The sequence below is a fragment of the Labrus mixtus genome, chromosome 7, assembly GCF_963584025.1.
Source record: "Labrus mixtus chromosome 7, fLabMix1.1, whole genome shotgun sequence".
NCBI classification, from domain to species: domain Eukaryota; kingdom Metazoa; phylum Chordata; class Actinopteri; order Labriformes; family Labridae; genus Labrus; species Labrus mixtus.
In genome coordinates, this window is record NC_083618.1 from 12,217,805 (window position 1) to 12,241,910 (window position 24,106).

The window sequence follows — 24,106 nt, forward strand, 5'->3', positions numbered from 1 at the left end:
AGCGCACAGATGGTGAGAGGACTTCTATAAACAAACACCACATGAGAAAAGATATGCTGTCCAAAAATACAGAGAGGGGATTCAACCAAAATCTGCATGATGGTAATAAAGCAGCCCAGTGACTTTAGTTCAGCACAAACATTATGTGCTCCATAAATTGTGCTTCTGTTAACACCAAACTCATCTATTATTTAGAAATCATTTGCACGCAGAGACATGATTCTACAATTAAATCTGCCTAGATTGTGTTTAATGGGCTTCAGAGTGATTAGTTACATAGTTCAAGGCTTTAAAGCAAGTCTATGTGCTAGCAGCTAACATGCTCATCAGAGACAATGTTAACATGCTTATGTTTACAAAGTAAGAAAACTGTATATATGTACTATATGTTTTGTAGCATGTTAGCCTACACAAATGGGCTAATTAGCTCTTAAAACAAAGTAAAGCTGGGGATTGCCTGTGCATGTCATTCTGCAGATATCATTTAATTACATACATAAAAAGATGGGAAACATAAAAAAACAAGGGGACTACTTGAGAATTACAATACATTACTAGTTACAATACTAGTTACAAATCTTAATTAAATTTCGACACTCCAACTGTTGTCAAATGTTTCAATAAAAGCCCCAAACACCAAACCAAGGCGACCCTAAAGGAAATGTCAGAGCATCACTAAGATCAGGGCGATTCATTGTGTTGGAAACATGACAGTAAAGATACAATGTCAAAGAAATCTGTCCATTGATGTATTCTTGTGAGTCTGTATGAGATGAAAAAGGTGTATCTTGTTTGGTTACAGTGGATGAGAATATACATATTGATCGATCATGCAGATCAAATCTCTTTCACACGAACAAGCCTTTGATTAAACTTCCAATATAACTAGTTTACATTGCACTTTATATACTCATACCTTGTTTCCTCTGATTCTGTCTTTCACTTATTTCTTTTCATAAAGTTATATCATGCAATGAATTTGGAATTAGCTGTCAAGTACAATTGCATTTTAAGATTTTGAGGTACTTTTCCCCTCCACTTTAAAATGACAGAGTGGTTGTAGTATATCTCGCCTGTCACACATTTTTACTTGTTAATGAACTAAAGGATGAGAAACAACACCTTGAGGTGTGACTTGAGATCCAAACTCAAAATAGTCACTGAAATGTTGTTAATGAGAAACTCCTGTAAGCTAAAAGGTCTGCTGCGCTTAGAGTGGATGCTTCTTAGAAGCAGCAGCACCACCCGACTCTCCTCAGTGTTTTTTAGTTTGGTTCTTGCAGATTAATAGGATCAATATCATACCTGTGTGTGTCGGTCTGCTGACCTTTTTGTCTGTATGTGGCAGTGTTTTCATGTTTCCCTCTCCTTCGATCAATATCTCCTTACACTAAGAAAGCCTGTCATTAGCTGCAGACCTGGTATTGATGCATATAGACGGCCGAAGCCTTTTATATGAAACAATGAAGAGCAGTCAAAAGAGAGAGAGAGAGAGAGAGAGAGAGAGAGAGAGAGGAGCAGGAGGATCCAGCTTGATCAAAACAGGAAGCATGAAATTCGGAACTAATTAAATGAAGACTGCAAATCGGATTGAATGATATATTACTGCAAGAATAAGATGAAGAGTTAAAATAATGCCACATAGAGCAAGACAAAGATTGAAGACAGAGTACTAAACACAATGTATTAGAAAGAACTCATCATTATCTTTTTCTTTTTTTTAAAGATTCCATTTTCGAATAAAGATTATCCAGATGTGCTCTCAACTGATTCATTAACAGCCTCCTTGTGTGAATATTAATGATGGAACCAAAAGTAAATCAAACATTACAAATACGCATACTGAGCTCTTAAAGGGATACCAGTTTGAGCTCATGTTAGGTTTTCTCTGCTGGTGGAATGCCTGAAGCAAGTCACATAATTTAATCAGTCAATTGGGGAAGAAAAATCCCATTGGGACGGAAGATCCACGTTAGACTTGATATCTTCATTTTTTTTTCCTGTATTTGATTGGAAGGGTTTAGCGGTGCCTTCAGGCTGCCATCTCTACATGCGTGTGAGTGACAGTTGGTCCTTTATTGGATTGAAAATGTCAGAAAAAAAAAATGCGGCACACTTCGAACACATTGAGATGTGCTTCAAATGGTCAAACTAATCATTCAAAAACATAATTCAAACATTCAAGCTTAAATGTTTTTGAGTTAAAATCACTTCAGACCCGAGTTATTCTACAATGAGTGACAACCCCAGCTGTGCGCTTAAGACTGAAGAGTTAGATCTTAAATGCAAATCCTAAAGAAAAGAATGAATGCAAAAAAAACAACTATTTACGAACACAGCTTTGGCACAGTATGAATGAGGCTCATTTGCTCTCTAAGAGTAGAAGATGAGAAGGTCAATACCGCTCTTATATGCCCATTGAGGATGGAGCTGCAGCGATTAGCTTAACTTAGCATCAAGATTGGAAGTTTGGAGAACTTGTATACAAAATTGCAGGCTATATATTTCAAGCAAACTAACTGACATGTTATTGTTAACTGATTTCATTCTTGATTTTTGTAACCAAACAAAGTTATTTCTAAATATACACACAAACATGCAAAAAAAAAAAAAGCAAGCCTGCACTTGACTTGCCTTCAGGAACTCTTTGAGTTGACCAGGACTTTAGATTTGGACGGGGACCTCTGACAAGACATGAGGTTTGACGTGGACTTGCCCCTGAATAATTTAAAATAGCTGGAGTGACAAAGCCCCTTGTTGTAGCTCCACACAGTGAACTATGTTACAGAATGACAGCGGGACTTTATGCTACTGTCTGACAGTGAGGAGCAATGTGTGAGGAGGCTGCAGGGAGATGGGTCTGTATGGGGAGCTCCCAGTATCCTTAATGCTCCAGTGACCTGGCTGAGCTGATCCCAGTGTGACAGCAGCATGGCTACCTGTCACATTATCATTCCCAGTCATGGACCTAAATGTCATTCTTGCTCTTTACTGTAGCCACGACACGAGGAAAGCACTGCATTTGTCAGCCATGCTGAATTTCTCTTTTTTTGTTCAAAGAGTGGAGATTGTAAAGTTGGATCATGTGATTGGAAGAAGAAGACACATTTGACCACATTTGTGATGGCAGTGAGTTGAAAGCAATTTGTTAATAACGCAACCAATCAAGACATCAGAATTTATTAAAGTTGGACACAAGCAACTATATGTCCTGAGTAAACTAACCACTCTACGATCATCAACGATGAACTATCTAAATGGTGTCTTATTTGTTTGTCAAACATCTTATCGCATAGACTCAATCAGTTTCAAAATTATTTTAATTCTGTGTCCTTTAAATTTAAACTATATTTGGATTCATCTGCGTTCATTTCTTATCTTAGCTTGTGTTTAGTTGAATGAGATTAGAAGATGATGTGACTTGCTTATACAGTATTGACTCCTGAAAAATAATGGTTAATGGATCTGTGCTGGTATAGCGCTTTTCAGATCTTCTGACTACTTAAAGTGTTTCAACACTGCATGTCACACCTACACGGACACACCACATTCACACACTGATGGCAGAGGCTGCTATAGAGTGTTAATCCATATCAGATTTTTGGGGCCGAGACCGATATCAATATTAGGGAGAGAAAGAAAATCCAATACCAATATATCGACCGATATCTTTCTTAGATCTATCTACGATCTGTAGAGAGAGAGATATATAGATCTACACATTTATTGTGTTGATCGATCAAATACTGTTTTAAAACTCTTGTGGAAAACATTTCTAATGAAGACAAGATGGTCACTCAACTGGAAAGTAACTGTGCATGTATGAGCATCACCGCTCGACACTCTGGAGGGTGATACTGCTTGTTGTAATCCATATAGCACACTGCTGGTGAAAGAGAACTGCCAGTATAATACATTGAAACTCAAATTAAACGCTGTTAGACTGATGAATAAATCTAGTAATATCGGCGCATATCTGCGATAAGACTAGCCGATACCGTCACTTGTTACGCTAATGCAGGCGGATTAGTCGGTCGGGCTCTAACCCATTCACGCGCCGCAGATGAAGCAGGGGGAGCAACTTGGGGTTACGCGTCTTGCCCAAAGACACATCGACAAGTGGCTGCAGGAGCAGGGGATTGAACCCCCTTCCAGTTGAGAGACGACCGAGCCACAGTCGCCCTCTTTCGCGGGCTTCTAGTGTCATGAGGATAAGTCATAGTGGGACAAAGTGAAATATTGTGTTAAAGTGCCCGTGCTGTTTTCACATTGAAATCAAGATTACCATAAGGTGTCCTTAAGCTGTGGACAGTCCCTTGGTGAGTGACAACACACATCCACCAGAGGCTGTTGTGTCAGGGCTTTTCATTAACACCTGAGAAAGTGTCAATCACAGTTTACTTCTGCGAGGCTGCTCATAAACAGAACAGCAGGAGAAACAAGGTCCAAATCTCCTGGGTCGCCCCTGAGCGGAAACAACCACGGCTGAATGCCCAAACCAAAATGCAGGGCTCTTAACATGCCTGACTGATAAAATCCAAATGTCTGGGAATCAAATTCCTGAGAAAAACTGGCGATGACTTTTTTTATGCAGTTTGTTGATCGAAGCAGCTAGTTCATGCTTCTCTCTTTAAGTTTATTATAATATCTTTATGTCAACATTGAGCTACATAGGTCAGGTGTAATGTGAAAAAAAGTAATAATTGACACACACCCACAGAGAATAATCACCTAACTTTGCAGTTTCCCACTGCTGTTTTCTACTTTAATGTCTTTCAGCTCATATACAGCTTGTTTTATTTCACTCTCACTGGTTTTTATCAACTTTATCCATCAGCAGAATGGCTCCAAAACCCTTCACACTGTGAGCTCAGCACTGACAGAAAGACACAGTTCAGGACTATCTGGTAAATATAGCAACGCATTTAGTGGCCAAAGAACCAGAACATTGGATCAAGAGTTGGTTGAGTTACAATAACAGAGGATAAAGGAGCAATATGTAACACTTACGCGAAGGGTTAAATATGGGTAGTTTACTGCAGTCCAAATTTAAAACATTGGAGAGAGCTGTCTCCCCCCTCCCCCTCCTCTCTAGAGTCGATGTGCACGCGGGTTGCCATGTTGCAGACACGGAAGCTTCGGTGTTTAGCCAGCTCTGCATTGGTCTTGAAAACTTTCCTAGTTCGATCCTAGTTTTGCCACGTTTTTGGTCATGAAGCTTTTTTAGAAAAAATGCAGAGGCTTTTTAGGTCGGGTAGAATCAGTTGCATCTGAACCTGTTCGCTTGTCCGCTTCCATTGCTGCAACACTTGTTGGTTTGCCTTGCGAACTGAGAGGCATCCAAAACAGTCGTGTAGGGGTGCCTTAAAACTGCCTACCTTCTTTGGACAAAACAAAAACAGATCATTCCGGAATTGAAACTTAGGAGGAGGACATACACGGAGGTCATGGCTGCTGCATGTTGTCAGAGAAGCCGGCACTTCAGCGTAGCATGTTTCCTTAATGTCTGATAATAAAGTAAGGCCATTTTAAGATTTTAATTAATCTCACATGTTGGACCTTTAAAATATGGTAGGTATTTGAGTACATAAAATCCAACTAATGCTCGTCTTGCTCTAAATCTGCTGCATGAGTATACGGGCAACTGTTTAGTTAACCTTCACTATGTCAGCTTCATGAGGACTGATTTGTTGCTGGTGTTAAACATTGAGAACATACAATAAATATGATTTATTTGCAATCATTAATCATGCTTGATTAAAAGGTGCTCTGCCTGTTGCTGCTTGCAGTCTTGTCAAGAAGTGTGGTATTGCTGTTGGCACTCATCTTGAGACTCCCTTATCTGACGGACTTCACACTCAATACTGCGCTCCCTTGGGTCCTAACACCCACGAAGTGCGAAGTTGACCAGAAGAAATGTTCTCGAGATATGTGAAGGCGGTTATTCACAAATACAGATGGGTCCAAAAGTCTGAGAGCAAATTGAAAATCTCAAATACATATAATGTTAACCTGGGAAACACGATGAGACAAACCGAGAGTGACCACATGAATCATCAGCAGATCAATAATACAACCAAGTTTAGTTTCCTGGAGACAAAGAAGCAACCTCTTCACAAAAACAGACTTTTCTAAATCAAGAATTTGAGACTCTGATCAGTCAGAGTTCAGTTCTTGAAGCAGATGTTAGTTTCTATACCATTTCTCAGGAGGCCAAAGTTCAGATGCCTGAATAGAAATACCTGCATTTCTGAGTTGATGAACAGAAAAAACGTCATATTTAATCATGTTTTTTTAAATCACGCAGTGACAGAAAGGTGTGTGTAAGGAGAGGAGCAGGAGAGACAATGATACTGTAGTGTATAAAACATACATATGTGATGGTGGCTATATTTAAGAAATGACTGTGGATGTTTTGCACATCTGGAGTTGTGACACCTGACCCACATATACTTCACCCTGACCATAAGTACCACTCAATTCCCCAGAGACATGTTCTTCACTCAGGTTTTTCTTCTTTGTGTAGAAGTATTCATACTGAAGTGACAATGACACCAAACACAACTCAAAGCTTTGCATGAACTCCTTGAGGACCAAATAAGAAAATATTGTCCTCTCAAATATTCAGATTTGAGCCCATTTTAAGCAGATGTTAATACTTATAATAAAAGAGAAAAGTTGAATTGAAAATAAAATGCTGAATAGAAACACAGTTCTTCCATATAGTCAGACAGACAGAGGTTCTTTTCTTGTAGTTAGATGGTGCTGCTACAGCGTTTGTTGTCATCACTCAGATTCATATCAACACAATCCAACCAACATTTGCTTGAAATTTCACAAAGAAATCAAGAGATATGATTTGAAAATAAATATCTTTTGCAACATTTGCTCAAAAATTTCAGCAAGTACAGACGGTACAGATTTGGTAAAACAATAAACATAAATGTGTGCTGGTTATATGTACCGGTAAGTATCTACCTTTGCAGAAAGTAAAAAAAAAGTTATATTTAATGAGGAATAATATTTGGATTGTTTTAATGTGCAATCATCATTTTGTTTTGTTTTGCAACTCATCCATTTCAACACTGCACTCTCCGAAGTTATACAACAGTTGGGTGTGAAGTTAAAGGGATGAGCGGTTCTCCAAAAATGCAAGGACAAGACATTCAGACACATTGACTTGGTACTTTTTTGGACAGTTAGAAAGGTATATGGTTGTACATGGATGCAGAAATATGTCCATTTTCTAGCAGTTACACTTTCAAACTTGTGGTCCTGCGGGCTTTGAATCCTGGTGGGTCTACCGGTTAGTACAAAGGAGATCCACATACCTGAGACATCTGAGTCACTATGCATTTCCTCTTCTTCTGATATCCTCCTTTCTATCCGCCTGACCTCAGGCACGTAGAAATCTCCCTGCCGAGCCAAGGGGGCCATGAAGTGGATGTGACCCTCTCTGTAGATCTCGATGAACGGGTGTGCACACAGCCTCCTCTTCTGCAAGAGATAGTTGAGTTGGTGTGAATAAAAACAAGTTTATTATTTCATCATCGGATCAGCAACATCGGAATCAGCAATCGGCTAAATTGTTCAATGAAACTTCGAAATCAGTATCAGCCCCGGTTTTCACAATCGCTGCACCCATATTTGTAATGCATATTACAGATATAGGTGTCAATATAAAGTGATTAGCAGAAACTTAAGTGCACATTCTGTAAAATCTAAAAGTCTACCTACAGTGTCCTTGTTAATTGTTTAGCACCAATACACCAAGTCAAATTCCTTGTATGTGTAAATGTCCTTGGCAATAAACCCCCGATTCTGATTCTGAAAATGTTCAAAATGAAGATTTTATGACAGGGTATTAATCATTTGGTAGAAGTCCATCACTGCAGATGTTAATTAATGTAAATGAACATGTATTACTACTGAAAAGGTGGCTCTTTGTGTATGAATACATACAAGTATGTGCATGTACTGGGAAGAGCAAACACCACAGTATAGACACAAGCTCAGACATGTCAATAATCTCACACGCCTGCATCCAGTCCATAGTGATAGAAATGATTTGTGGGAACCTCCCAACACCCAACACATCTTACACCCCAACAGTCCGTCTCTCTGAAAGCCACTTGTCCCTCTTCTGGTACTTCCCTCACTCCTCCAGAAGTGGGAAGTCTCACATGACAAGAGGCCACTCCACTGCTGCGGGCTCATTAACCTTTCATACGGCACGTTTTATTATTCCGCTCACGCACTGCTAATGTCTGTTGCTCTCACCCCTCTGACACATGCTAAATGTCGAGCAATACTATAAACACACTGCAGCTGTAGTGGAGAGGTGTGATCAATTATTTAAAAGTAATTCGTTTTAATTGGCAAAAAGTTTTATTGCTATTTTTTTTCCATTTTTCCTGATGCTAACGTGTCAGAAATACGTTAATGCTTGATGCCATTTAACAATAAAAAACAGATGTTAACGTAAGTACAAGTAATGTTGGTTTTTTTAAAACTTAGAAGCCAAAGGAAACAGAGTGATCCAACAGAGACTTGAGTATTTAGTGTAGTTTATAATGACTCTACTGCTTTGATTTAAAGAGGGTGTGACATGAATACATTCAACTGAAAGTAAAAGCAGGTGATTATGGTAATAAAGGATTTTGTATTCATACCTTGCACTCTTCCTCCACCTCAAGTTTTTTTTTATTTTTCTCACCGTCTTGAACATGAATCATTTCTTGCACAATATGGCAAAGTCCTGACACCAGTCGAGGAGCAGAAACTGTTCCGATTTTGATCGTCACTTGACAGATCAGGGGAGTATACGTTTCCCTGACGATCAAGTTAAAGCTTAAGTGGAAGTGGTGACAGGCAAGTGACTGTTTAGTGGAACAACAGGAACGTCGCACATCTGATAACCAGGACTTGTAGACTGAACTGACATGCATAGGATGGATTTTATACGAGACAGCTGACTTCTTTTCACACTCTCTCTCACCATCTGTCTCTCAGCCCAATTATGACAGCAGCAGCGCTCCTCTCGCTGCTGTCTGCGGGAACAACGTTGTCAGTTTCAGTGATTTCAGCAACATCAATTATTGGTGTATTTTTCCCTTTGGAAACAGCTGCACCCTCCTCATTGGCTTGGATCACGATGCATATTGATACATGCATGCAGATATACACAAGTTTTTTGTTTTGCGGCTGAGACGCTAAATAAAAGATCAAACGTGAAAAGGCGGTATAGAGTGATGACACTGCCAGCTACACATGAAGGAGTTCTGCGTTAATATTTCACTTGCAAATTTTTAAAGTACAATGGAGTAAAAAATAAGTCATTTGACTAGTGGGTGCTCAAAGTTTCACCGCGAAGGATCGAGAAAAGCTCCAAATACAGAACTGAGGACAAGATGTGCCAAATCAGAGCAGACTCAACAGTCTAATGGCACACTTAGAAGATGTAACCACAAAAGCTTTCATATGCCAAGGGTGGGTTTTAAAGCACTGCATTTAGCCTTAAACGACAGTAATAGAAACTCCTAGCTTAAGATGAATATAAAGCACCCGGCAGAGAGAGGATCCATGTTTTCCTGAGCAGCCTCTGTCCTTATTTCCCTTCTTTTATTACAAACATGGAGGGAACACCACACAGTTCATTAAGGGACAAATACGCTGAACAACAACAACATTATAAATGATTAGCAAAGTTTAAAACGAATGATTCCATTTCTATACCGGCATTCATAACAACAGTTTTCATTATTGTTTCTCAGTGTTCAGGGGGGTCCTGACCGAGGGCTGATGTCACTGGACCATCATTGTTTATATTGTGGGGAATGGAAACATTGTGTTTACAGTGGAAATGAGGGTATATCAGGTCCTGGAAAATGGCCGCATAGACCTCAGCAGTAATGTGAAGGTGCAGAGGAATATTGTGAACTAATGAGTCCTTCAGAATAGGTAAAGTTGCATCAGGTTAAAAAATAGTCCCCCTTTCTCATAAAAGAAAAGAAAACAGAAAGCAGGACTCAGACACATATTTTAGTGCCACTGTGGCTGTGACAGCCCGTCATAAAATGATCTGCTCTGTGATGCTCTCTGCTTAATCAAAATCAAGGTATTGGACTATTTCCATTCAAGACACTTTTCTTTAACTCAGTGCAGCCTACCTTTTCATGATTTTTTAACCTCTTTTTTTTTAAACAAATCCAATAATTTATGTTTCCTGGCACTCTGATACACTTTTTTCTTTTAAACATATTTCTATGCACACATTTTTTTCTCAGTTAAACTTCCAGGCTTTGCTCAAAGCTGAATAAACAATCTGCATCTGCCCTTGAAAGCTGATTATCTTAAGGTTTTCTTGTGTGGGCTTTCATTCTTTGCCTTGCTAATGAACATCTACTAAAAATTAATTCCACCTCAAAAGAACTCCCTGTGAAAACAGAAGGCAGAAGCTGCATTAACACATTAAAGTTTCAGATGCTCATGAAAAAAAAAGAAGGAAAATTTGCTTTTAGGCAGAAAGTTTAGGGTCGAGTATTTTTCCAGACCAGCACTGATGGCCAGACAACTAAGTGAAGAACAGAGGAAAGTGAAATGCTAATTAATTCTGACTGGCTTAACATTCACTGACAGGGTTCACTCTGTGTGTGCGCTTGAAACAGAACTTGCTGCTTTTCATGCTGCATGAGCTGGAAGTTCTCCAGGAATTTAATAACAAGAAAACTTTCAGCTTCAACTTTGAATAAAGAAATTATCAAGAACTATTTTTGATTATTTTACACATACACACGAGAAACCTAAAACTCTTTAATGCCTGAAACCATTGTTATATTTCTGGTTTATGTTAACTGCATATATTAAGATGCAATATTTCACAAAAACTATGACCATTATTCCTCAGCCGAATAGAAAGGCCTTTGAGTTATTATATTTAAAAAAATATCAGAGGATGGGCCAACAGTACGACAAGAATTGGATTGTCCAGTGTGTTCAAATAACAGTCCAGCCAAGCCAGAGTCATCACAGCTGTGTCTGAAGCCTGAGTGACTTCACCCATCTGTTACTGAAGGGTAAGGGTTTGGAGGCCTGTCGATGGCGGTCGCCATGCTGGAAAGGCTGTCTCAAACCTCAACATAACAACAGGCTGAGAGCTGGAGCTGAGGCGGGTTTTAAGCCTCCTGACAAACAGCTACATCGCGCCCGCTTGTCAATCAGGCCAGACATGCGGCTTACTATACATAACTCTTATCCTTCATGAAATCAACAACAAATTATTTATAAAAAAAACAACAATACAGTGTAAGTCAATATAGAGACGTAAGCTAATCAGACCTAAGTCGTTTTTTGAACCAGGCTTTTGAATCCGGTGTGTATGTAACTTCCGGTGCTTTGCAGCCAGCCTCAAGCGGACACTAGATGAACTGCAGGATTTTCCACTTCCACATCGGCTTCATATTTCAACACCGCTCAGGCTGAAATCTGGATGTCTGTCAAATAACAACTGAAAACTACTTTGTGAGATGATTGTGTATGTTCTTTTTGAAAGAAACTCCTCTAAATCCAGCTACCAAATCACCAGGATGGACAAAAAACAATCAATTTTGACATGTCATTTAGAACCAGGAAGTTATCAGTGCATCATTTTTTTAACCAAACAATAAATTGATGAATGAGGAAAACACAATTGATTCTTGATAAAGAACATAATCAGGTAGCCTATATGGAGTGCTTATAATTGGAACAATGGTTTAGATGGGTATTCATTATGTTTCACCTTTGAATATTGGCATACAAACTGAAAAACGTCAGCCTTATAGCTACAACATTTTAAAACCTGTGATTGAAATAAATATTAGCCTCATTTATTTATTTCTAGACCACACATGGAAACTATCCCTCTTACAATGACCACTAAGGTTTTAACCAGTAACGTCAGTGTGTGTGCTTGTGCGTGTGTGTGCTTGTGCGTGTGTGTGTGTGTGTGTGTGTGTCATAAAGTGAACAGAAGTGACAGAGGGCAGCAGCTAATTAGTCCTACAGTGGAATCACTGACTGACAAACTGAGCCCGGTAAGATCGTGTAATTGGGTAGGGGGTTGTGTACAGTGTACTTATTGATTTGTGTTTGTTTTTTTTTGCCATATTCTTCTCCGCAGTATGAGGTCTTCAGGAGCCCAGGAGAGCATGTAGGGGGTCAAAGCGTGGTCTTTTTGTTAGTTACATCCTCCCACAGCACAGAAATGGCAGTATCTTAGGTCAGAAAGATACCTGTTATTATGTTTCTCTGGCATGGAAATGGAATTACAAAGAACAGACATGGGAAATATCAACAGCCAACAGAACATGACCTCACCTAACTTTGATTAAATTGTTTCAAAATCTGAAATACGAGTCACATTGTCGAGTCGCATCTACCTTGTTTTTTATGTTGCTGCAAACTTGTCTACACAAAAGTCGAACCTTAGCGATACCTGGAGATTCAGAGTGGATCATGAATAAATCACCACCTACTGTATCTTCATAAAAATGGTAGAGTCGTCGCTTCTCAACCGGAAGGTCAAGGGTTCAATCCCCAGCTGAGCAACATGTCCAATGTGTCCTTGGGAAGACACTTAACCCTGCATTGCTCCCGCTGCTTCAGTGGCGGTGTATGAATGGATTAGTGTTGTACTTACTCTCTGATGTACGTCACTTTGGATAAAAGCATCTGCTAAGTGAATTGTAACATTACCCAGAGCCTGAAACTGATTTTTATCGAATCAGTCAAAGGCACCACGGTACAGCTCAGTTAAAGTGTTATTAAATGAGCTTACAGTTTAATATATCATGTTTTCATGGTGCTCTATTATACTAAAATATTGTGCAGGAATGGAAGATTTAAAAACTGTAATTAGTAAAGGGGACTGCCAAAAACTCTTACGCACACAGGTGCTTATAGATCTGGCTTTCATCACCTCCTGTGCACTTTCTCATGCTAGATGTATTTGCAGCCACTCAGCAGAAAGTCTCGAGAGAGCAGATAAAGGAAGGACTACATGAAGAAGAGGATGTGCAAATGTTCCAGGGTCCTAGCCTGGGGGGCAACATCTGCATGGGACCCCTGTGCAAGTACATCACATGTGCCCTTAGATAAATAAATGAAACTAAACCGGGTATTTTTAGAGCTTGAAATCAAGATTTCTGGTTCTGGAACATGACAGCTACACTCTTTATATGTCTCCTTTTCTTGGAAAGACATGAAGTATCCATCACACATGTACAATTCTTCAAATAACACTGTTCTTTTTTTAATGGTTTACTGCTGTAGAAGGATGTGCATATTTATCCAGGAAATCTAATGTGATTCCCGATAAGACATCACCAAGGCACCAGGGTAGATAATGAAAGATCTGGACAGCTGTAAATGGACTTCAGTTTGCAATAATGTAAGTAAGCCTTTTATAATTTTGTAATTTTAACAACAGTTTAGTTGTGCAACACTGATTTTACATGAAAGCATTTTTAATAAGCTAAAGGAGAATTACAGTTACTCAGCTTTGTTTTTTGTTTTTTAAACATGAATGGGCCATGCTTTCAGCACGTTCACTATGAAACTGAATAAAGGCTTTATACTTTTTCCAGAAGAGTGCCTTGGGCATTTTATCCTCTCTTTCATGGCAAGCACCTTCATCACACTTTGAATTTCTGAACACTCCAGATACTCTTTTTCTAATAGGAAATATAGGTTGCTGTAGAAAATAATCATTATATATAGCCTTTAATAAACCAGAAAAAAAACAGGTTTATTCTCTTTTGACATTTTGACATTTAGTGTCTGCATGAACAATGCGTTTCTATACCTTACTGTAATCATGCTGTATATTACAGTGAAAAGAAATTACTATTGTGCATGCAAATGTACATGCTGTGCTGAAAAAAAGATACAATGAAAAAAAAACACTGGTTGTACCATCAGTACAACTTGGTACACACACACACACACACACACACACACACACACACACACACACACACACACACACACACACACACACACACACACACACACACACACACACACACACACACACACACACACACACACACACACACACACACACACACACACACACACACATCCCAGAGGCTTATAAAGACACACATACACACACACACACACACACACACACACACACACACACACACACACACACACACACACACACACACACACACACACACACACACACACACACACACACACACACACACACACACACACACACACACACACACACACACACACACACACACACACACACACACACACACACACACACACACACACACACACACACACACACACACACACACACACATCCCAGAGGCTTATAAAGACACACATACATGACTGCAGTAGCTGCAGGTCCTCCAAGCCTCTCTCCCAGTGCTTAACATACCAACACTGTCTTGTTAAATCACAGTCTACATGTCTACACACATTGTGTAATGAGTCAGTGTAATAAATTAACAACTGTATACCATAAAGATAAAGAAAACCAGATAATGAGATGAATTAATTGTCTTGGGATAGATAAATAAATAAGAAATTACTCGTTACCACGGAAAAATTAAGTGAGTAAAATGTATGACTTAGGGCTTCATAGTTTACATGCTATAATCATGTCACTTAACATTAGAAATTATTTTAAAAACATCTATTTTTAATGGGGTTTTGTTCTTTGTTTATTTGATGTATTTGTGCATTTTCCCCCTAAATTTGTCTTGTTGTGAAGGAATGCTACAAAGTGTTTGTTTGTTTTACTGCAATTTCCCTTTAGGAGTAGCGGTTCAGTGATAAACAAAATCAGAATAAATTTCCTTCCATTGTGGAGTGGGGGATGCTGCTGACAAGACGGCACCGAAGAGCTCTCAGCCTCAACCAAGACATATTTTACAAGGTCGCAACGAGCCACTCAGGGACAGCTTGACAAATATAGTGAGGACTTATTCCAACATGAAGAAAGTGCTGGAACGGTCAAAGGAGAATAACCAAAGTCGAGCCTGACACAAATAAAGATTACACTGAATGTAAAAGATGCCGAATCTGTGGGAGCCATGACCTCACAACACACAAAGAAGTATGACGTGTTTTCCATCATGCTTTCATGAATTGCTCCTTTATCTGTGGGGCTATTTGCTTATAACCTTGAAAGCCAACTGTATGTGTTCTCCTGATACCTTAATGATGTGAAGTGCAAGGTTTCTGCAGCATCATCATCAATTAGAAAAAAAACAATCTGCACTGTTCAGACCCTAAGTGTTCTTTATGTTCAACCGGACCTGCAGCTAATAATTGTCTTCAACATGGATTATTTTCTGTAAAGAATATAAAGAATCCTTTACACTCACATGTGCAGCCTAGAATATTATCTTCATCCACAGTGAGTTATCTCAACAACAGTTTGATACCAAAGAGAGACGCAAAACTGCAAGAATCCCAAAAGAAATCATCCGTCCATAGCAAGCTACAGACAGTCTCTCAATATAAAACATGGGTGGATACAATCCTTGTTCTTTTACAGAAAAAGGTGTTGACACTTTAACCGCTATGCTAACCAGGCTAGACTTGGTGTGCAGCAGTAACACAGGGAGGAATGAAGAGCTGTGAATCAAGCTGTGGAGGAAATGCTGCACATGTAGAATCACAAAACAACAGATGTGTAAATGGGAGTTCCGTTCAAGGGCAATCCTTAAAAAAAAAAAATATATATATATATATATTTTTTTTTTTTAAAGAAATTTTGCCTTTATGAATAGGACAGCTCAAGAGCATCAGGAAAATGATTGGGGAAAGAGATTGGGGGACAACATCCAGCAGGAGGTCAGAAACAAACCCAGTTCTGCTGCATCCAGGACTGAAGCCTCTGTGCATGGCAGTGTTGTATTACTCGAGCCCAGGACTCAGATTTGGGCTCAACTTTGGTCCTGATTTCAGGACTTTTTACTTTATTTTTAGAGAATGTTTTATTGCATTTGTAATAAATAAAAAAAGGCCCTTATTATTTATTCAGCTACAAGCCAGGGCTGGCACAATGGTTTCTTAGTTCCTGCCAGAAAGCGTGTATAGGCGCAGCAAAAATTCAAACATTTCACAGCAAATGCAAGCAAGAGCAGTGCAACATGTTTGGTATGTGAACTCAGGCGATGGGTATTATTCGTCTTTTGTAACTTGGACTTGAACACTAGGGACTCGAGTTACTAGGTAACTTGATTACAACATGGGGTAGTCTATGGGAAGCGTGTAGTACCGACTGAGCATCACCAACATCCCTAGAACTCTTTTAATTGGGTTTAATAATCAATAATAATTGGGTTTAGATACTCATAATCTACAAAAACTATTATTTATTTTAGCTGTACAGATGAATGTTGAGTTATCTGCAGTACAGTTCATGCATGTGGTGAAATTATTTGTGAAAGAGATTCCAGAGAGGCTCAACCTCCAAACTAATAACATTTTCCAACATCTGACTGAGTCCAAAGAAGCAGAGTTTAGAGTGACAGTTAATAACCCTCTTGTTCCTTAGAGACAAAGTGTCAGCCGAAATAAAACAAAAACAGTGAGGAATTGATTGTGAAAAGTAAAGATCTGCTACCCGCAGAAATGAGAGACTGAAACTGACAACAGTGGACAAATAATGAGTCAGAGTACTGAGGTGGACACAAACAACAACTTCTGCCTCAGTGACGGCCTCTTGTCTCTTTAGGAGAAAACAAGAGGAAGAGAACACAGGGCCAGCAGTGAAGAGGACAGCTGATGGAACAGAGTGGCATCTAAGAGCTTCCAACCATTGTGCTAGAATCAGACTGAAACATGATATATTAAGTCATTTATCAACACACCACTCAAGCTTCATTAATTAAAACACCAACATAACAAAACAACTTACACTTTTTTTAACTGGGTTGGCCCATCGGGGGCACTGACTTATGCAGGGGTGGCATGACGTTCGTGGAAACAAACACGAAAATTAATTTAACTTGTTTACCAATTCTATCCCCACTAATGATGTGTACTTGTAGCCCAATTTGGCAAAACAGAAATCTTCTTAGCTTTATTCTTTAGGGACTCAAAGACAAAGATGTGCAGAGTCACAATTTCAAGTGCTCAGACATTGCATGCAAACTGTTGTACACTGTCTAATTTGAAAAAAATAACAACATTTATTGGCAATTAAGTCCATTCCAAGTTACACAGTGTGCACGAGTATTTTATATGAAATTCTTATGGAAAGAGCAAAGTATGCAAAGTATTTATTTACAACTGAAAGTACGACTGTAAACCTGTTGAAAACAGCCAGAATAGTTGATTTGTAAGTCCTGCCTCGGATTAGGCAAATAGCCAAACATAGATTTGGATTTTGGGGTGGCCAATCAGATTTCAAAGGGGCCCATGCCACCCCTGGCCACCCATCTGGACACGTCCCTGCTGTCAAAGACTAAAAATCACAAATCCAAAGTTTATTAAACATGACACTAAATTAGCTATGGACCTATTCATGTATAACACCAGCTTTCAATTTAGATACAGATAATACAGATAAATATAAGAATACTTTTCCTTAAACGAAGATAAATTACAAGTTTAATTGAACTTTGTAGCCATGAAGAAATCATTTGATCTATCAGGGGTTTTAAAGGCTATAATTCCCAGATAGCATGGCTTCTGATACAACATTACAACGAATTAGCAGGATTAAAGTTATACAGTGTGTTCTCTTTTTTAATTGAATGGTCTCTAAATAGAGTCCCAAGAAAGCACATGTTGTCCCCAACATGGATTTTGACTGACTGTATTCTATCACTTTTGTATTTGGAAAATCTTAAATTCTTTTTTAGTTTACTTTTCTTTACAAAACATATCTAATCTGTATTTTTTCTGGACATTGTGCAAGGTATCTTGTTTTTTTGTTTGTTTGGTTTTTTTTACTTAGAAAGCAGAAAATCTTGACCTCTGGGCATCTAAAAGACGAGCAGAAGTAGCCACATGAGAGTTTACTGGATAAGACAGCCTCCGCCATCTCTGAGTATTAAATGCTTAAGGGTTATTTCTTTAAGGTAACAGCATTATGTCATCTCTCAGAGCTGGACAGAACGCCGTTCAAGATTTTGTTTTTACAACAACATAAGTTGTCAGCCTTATAGCTACAACATGTTTACAGAACTTTTACACTTTTTACAGAACTTTTACAGAAAAATACAACTTTAAGGTTTGAAATGCTTTGGGCCTTCTTGGTCATGGCACACATGTCACGGACACACGGACACAACATGTTTGCAGTACTTATTCCTATATGTTCATTTTTTGTGTGTGTGTACTGTACTGACTCTGTGGAAAAAAGTGCTAATAGCAATATGAAGTATCAAATTGACTCTCATCAGTGTTGTTGTCATTCAGGATCATTCTGGTCATCATTAGCATATTCAGGGTCAGCTTGCAACCCATGTGGGTCAGGACATATTCTGCAGATTTCTCTTGCATAATACTTGCAGCAGAGAAAGAAATGAAGCAAAGAAAATAAAAAAATAATCTGTCAAATCTCAACTATTCACTCAAGCTTTTCAGCCATGGGAATCGAGACTAAACAGAATGCCATACCAATACAAACTGACTTCAAAAAGGTTATGTTCCCTTCATGCTTGACGATGACAGCAGTCTTTCAGTGGCTTCAGGGCACAGACTAAATAAAAAACACACCTATCTTATCCTAAAGGATAATACAGTTTCTGTGAAATTTGGAAAACTTGACAGAGCCATCACAAAAGCTTTAACATTGATACTTAAGAGCATATCAAACACTTGTTTTTTTTTTTTACTGAACTTGATTGATAGAGTGAATTAAGGGATACAAATGTATTAATCAAAACAATTGTATTAAACATGTTCTTTTTTTCTTCTAAATCGGCCGCCTACATTCCTCCCAAAGAGGACATTTTGCTGTGTCATGCTAGCAGCCGCTAACGTAGCCTCAAGTTGCTAGAGAGATGAGGAGCAGGCTAAAGAGGTCTGCTTGTTTCATTTCTTTCTAACTGCTCAATTTAATTTTCAATAACAATCGTCATATTTCATGCCTTTCTTTATGGACTCAAGAAGAGGCTTTATACACTTAGTTCAATAAGCTAAGATTTGCTAACAGAACATGATGCGTGAAGACGATGGAGGTCCTTGTTTTAGTGGGGGGGAAAAAAGTGAAACATTGACCTTTGGATGCAAATGGCACTTTGCTGAGTGGATGTGAGCTCTTTCAGGATCTAATGTTAAATTAAATGTGTGAAACAAGTGGCACTGCAAAGCCAACAATCAGCAGCGACATACAGTGTGTTATTCAGGCGATAGACGATGACATGACATTTGACTGCCTCCTGAAGCCTGTGTGCTAATGACAGTAATCCGTAAGATAACAGAGGATACCACTCCATCTGGGGCATGAAGGAGACAATCCTCGCCTCACCAGTAAGACACTTTCCCCTATTTTCTTTTGTGTTACTTCTTTGACTATATCCCCTCTTATTATGAATTTCTTCTTGTTTCTGCTTTGCTATGTCTTGTGGTTATTTTAAATGTCCTTACAGTATTACATCTTCAGTATTCCCTCAACAGCAAAGTCTTTTCATACATAGGAGTTGTACGGCTTCACATGGAAGAGGGGATGTTGGAACATAGTATCACTGCAGCCCTTTTCAACTCTATATTTCATTTCAAAGCCTTGCGGTGAAAAAGCAGCTCAAAGGGTCTGAGGGCATAATGAGTGACAGTAGTCGCTGCCAGTACAAACAATCCAGGTGTCACTCAAGCAACAACCCCCTTTACACAGATCTATTCAGCCCTGACAAATGAACAAGGCCTGTTTAAAAGTCACTCAGCTGAATAAAGCAGCTACGTCCTAAGCCTCTTTTATCTTCCCCAATTTCTCGAGTTAGCTCACTGGGGTCCCGAGTCTCTGCACCTCAGTTAGGTGCCCCCACCCTGATGTTGGACTCATACTTGAATGGTTCAAAATTGCCTCTTGGATTGCTTTTTCAGAAAATCCCTCCAGAGGACACTGGAGAAAATTCATTTAATTTGCATATCTATCTCAACAAAAGACAAAGCCAAATTGTTGGAATATTGTGTGTGTGTTTGCATGTGCGTTTTTTGTGTGTGAGTGTAAGTGTGTGTTTGTGTGCGTGTGTGTGTGTGTGTGTGTGTGTAAAAATATAAGGATTTAACGGCTGGGATCCCTGAAGGATTTTGCACATTGTTTTTACTCTTATTGCAACAACTAGCTAAAAAATCATTGCCTATATGAGCCTTTTATTATAGTAGAGTTATGTCTAGAAGCCTCCACTGTAACAAGACCTCAGGTAACTGAACTCAAAAGCATGACTCACAAAAAACAGTCTTTGGTTGGGGGGAACAAGAAGGCACAGAAGGAAGGGAAGCCACAGACTAAATACAAAGGTGAGGGGGAAGACAACGAGATGCAGCTGGGAACAATCAGGGCGGGGCAGACAATCACACAGGTGGGAAACACATGAGGGCAGGAAGTGAAGGATCTGAAATGAGAGGAGAGGTTAGTGACCCAAAACACCTAAAACATAACCTAAGACACAGAGCTGGACATGACAGTACCCCCCCCTTAGTGACGGCACCCGACGTCCCAGGCTGATCTGGATGACGGTCGTGGAAGTCCCGAATGAGACTAGGGTCCAATACGTTGCTTGACGGCACCCAAGATCTCTCTTCTGGACCATACCCTTTCCAGTCAACCAAGTATTGACGACCTCGACCACGACGTCGAACAGACATGAGGCGCTTAACGGAGTAAGCCGGTCCACCATCAATAATCCGGGGGGGTGGAGGGGGTCTGGAGGCGGGAACGAGTGTGCTCTCTTGAACCGGTTTGATGCGTGCCGCATGAAACGTAGGATGAATCCGCCAGGGTCTTGGGAGCTTTAAACGAACAGCAACAGGATTGACAACTCTTGACACTGGGAATGGTCCAACGAATCTAGGGGCCAACTTACGAGATTCCACTCGCAGAGGGAGATCCTTGGTGGACAACCAGACTCTCTGCCCCGGCTGGTACGAGGGAGCTGGAACTCGACGACGATCTGCTCCCCTTTTATACCTTGCAGATGTCCTGAGGAGCACCAGCCGGGCCTGTCTCCATATCCGCCGACAACGTCGAATGAGGGCCTGGGCTGATGGGATACTGACTTCCGAAATTACCATCTGCCAAAGAAACTGCAGAAGCCTTGCTTTCCAATGTGTTTCGTCTCCATGGTTTCCCTAAAGATGTTGTTTCAGACCGAGGTCCCCAGTTCACCTCGAAGTTTTGGAAAGCTTTCTGCTCCCTGCTGGGTGCCACTGTCAGCCTCTCTTCTGGTTATCACCCTGAGTCGAATGGTCAAACCGAACGGATGAATCAGGAGTTGGAGACCTGCCTTCGCTGCCTGGTCTCCCATAACCCATCTTCCTGGAGCAAACACCTGATATGGGCTGAGTATGCGCATAATACCTTACCAGGCTCTTCTACTGGTTTTAGCCCTTTTCAGTGTGCCTATGGCTACCAGCCACCTCTGTTCCCTGAGCTAGGGGCGGTAAGTGAGACAAAAGTGAAATCTATTAGATAAAAAAAAAAAAGAGAGCCCACCTGGCTTGTCTTGCGTTGCGTCGTTTAGCACTCCTGATGTACTGCAAGTTCTTGTGATCTGTCCAGACGAGGAAAGGATGTTCTGACCCCTCCAACCAATGACGTCACTCCTCCAGAGCCACTTTGACAGCCAACAACTCTCTGTTACCAACATCGTAGTTGGCCTCGGCTGAGGACAATTTCCGCGACAGGTAAGCACAGGGGTGAAACTTCACAAGGGGGGAGGTTAGGGTGTGCAGAGGTGCAGCAAAAGAACTGAAATTTCTGATGCATCTTCTATAAAAGTTTGCAAATCCCAGAAAACGTTGCACTTGTTTGCGATTAGTGGGTGTGGGCCATTCCGTGACTGCACTGACCTTGGAAGGGTCCATTTGGATGTTGTCTTGAGAGACCACAAACCCCAGGAACGGCACAGAGGAAACATGGAACTCACACTTTTCAGCTTTCACAAAGAGCCGGTTGTCTAGTAGGCGCTGTAGGACCTGATGTATGTGCTGAATGTGAGTCTCCTCATCTGGAGAGAAGATGAGGATATCGTCCAGATAGACGAAGACGTAGTCGTTGAGCATGTCTCGGAGGACATCATTGACCAGTGCCTGGAACACAGCTGGGGCATTTGTAAGTCCTAAAGGCATTACCAAATATTCGTAGTGACCACTAGGGGTGTTGAAGGCAGTCTTCCATTCATCCCCCTCCCTTATTCTTATCAAATGGTAGGCATTTCTTAGATCTAGCTTGGAAAAGATCTTAGCTCCTTGTAATAGTTCAAATGCAGACGAAATAAGAGGGAGGGGGTACCTGTTTTTGATGGTTATGTCGTTGAGGCCACGATAATCAATGCAGGGACGGAGAGTCTTGTCCTTCTTGTCAACAAAGAAGAATCCAGCACCAGCAGGGGAGGAGGAAGGGCGGATTATTCCAGCAGCAAGGGAAGACTTGATATATAGCTTTATGGCTTCTCTCTCTGGAGGAGATAAAGAGTACAGACGACCTCTGGGGGGAGAGGTTCCTGGAAGCAAGTCAATAGCACAATCGTAAGCACGGTGGGGTGCTTATCCACCATAATAATTGATTGATACAGGTCTTCCCCCGTCATTTCACAAACATATTCTCACCCATAATTTTGAACCAGCTTAACGAACAAGAGGAAAAACAAGCGAGTAAATTGAACAAACAACATCAACATCGACTGTATGCTTTGCTCAATCTTCAAATCCTAAGTGATTGATTACGGCCATTGGCACAAAAAAATAGGTCCATATCTAAAAATAACTCCCCTTCTTACGCTGATGCCTGATCTTTATTCAGAGCGACAAAGCAACAGAAGATAAAGTTTAAATCAGATCAATCAGATGCAGATGTGACATTTAACACCAACTGTAGATTCCCAGCTGCTGCGGGATGAAAGTCATGTTTGAATATGTTTGACAGGCAAACTCCACAGAGCCTCTAGTGGGAAGAGTGAGCTGGCTGGGTCATGATGCAACATAGAGGGTACATGTTCTTTTGTAATTACCATAATTCATAGTTTAAAGTAAGGTTCTTATCAAGCTACATTTCCTCCCCTATCATCAGAAGATGTAGAACCTCCTGATATAATGACTGGGGTCTTCAACCTGGAAACATTTATTGAAAAAACTGTTTTAACTGTTAATCCCTGTTTTATTTTACAATATATAGTTTGTATCATGTTCTAAAACGTATAAATTACTAGACAAAATGTATAACTCGGAGCATGCCTGTTGTATACTACAACAAAAAAAGCAGCACATAACCAATTTATTTGTATTTAAAAGTACTACAGGACTTAATTGTGGAAGATTGATCTTTCTTTTCTGATATATTGGAGATTTAGTTTCTATTTCAGAAGTGAATCCTTTTTATCCTCTTTCGGAAAATTTGGTCTAATCTGTGAAAAGCAACCATTCCCTAATCATCCTCTCATTAGAAGATGAAAGGGTTTCTATAATAATCATTGCACGTGACTGACAATCAGTATTGCACTGTTAATGGCTAATATAAGTAAAAACAGTATGTTGTAACGAATGTAATTGTGTATTTATTTACTCATTCATTCATACATGTACTTGTGCATTTAAACATATGAATGTGTGGTTTGATAAAAAAAAAAATCAGGCTTTAGTTTGTTCATTAGTGAAAGAAAAAGGAATAAATGTGGAATTATCTGAATTTGAAAGTGAAATAAAGATGCCAAAAGAAATGGGAAAATAAGATCTGACAAAAAAATCAACAAGACAGAAATAGCTTCTTCTCCCCAAAAGCCCATGGAAGATTCACATTTCGTAGCTGGTAATGTAAGACTTTACAAATCTTGACAGATTGCTAATAAATCATTCCAACCACATGGGTTGACCCTCATTAGTGACATGAGCTACAATTTTAAACCACGAAATCTGTACAACT

The 24,106-nt window shown here is 39.8% G+C and overlaps 1 protein-coding gene across 1 annotated transcript in view; it reads right to left on the bottom strand.

Annotated features, from left to right (window-relative positions):
* Nucleotides 1-24,106, bottom strand: part of LOC132978011 (testis-expressed protein 264 homolog) — a 41,159-nt gene that overhangs the window by 3,047 nt on the left and 14,006 nt on the right. Inside the window, exon 3 of the mRNA XM_061042992.1 lies at nucleotides 7,332-7,497. Coding sequence (XP_060898975.1) covers nucleotides 7,332-7,497 — 166 coding nt within the window. The remainder of the gene's footprint in view (nucleotides 1-7,331; nucleotides 7,498-24,106) is intronic.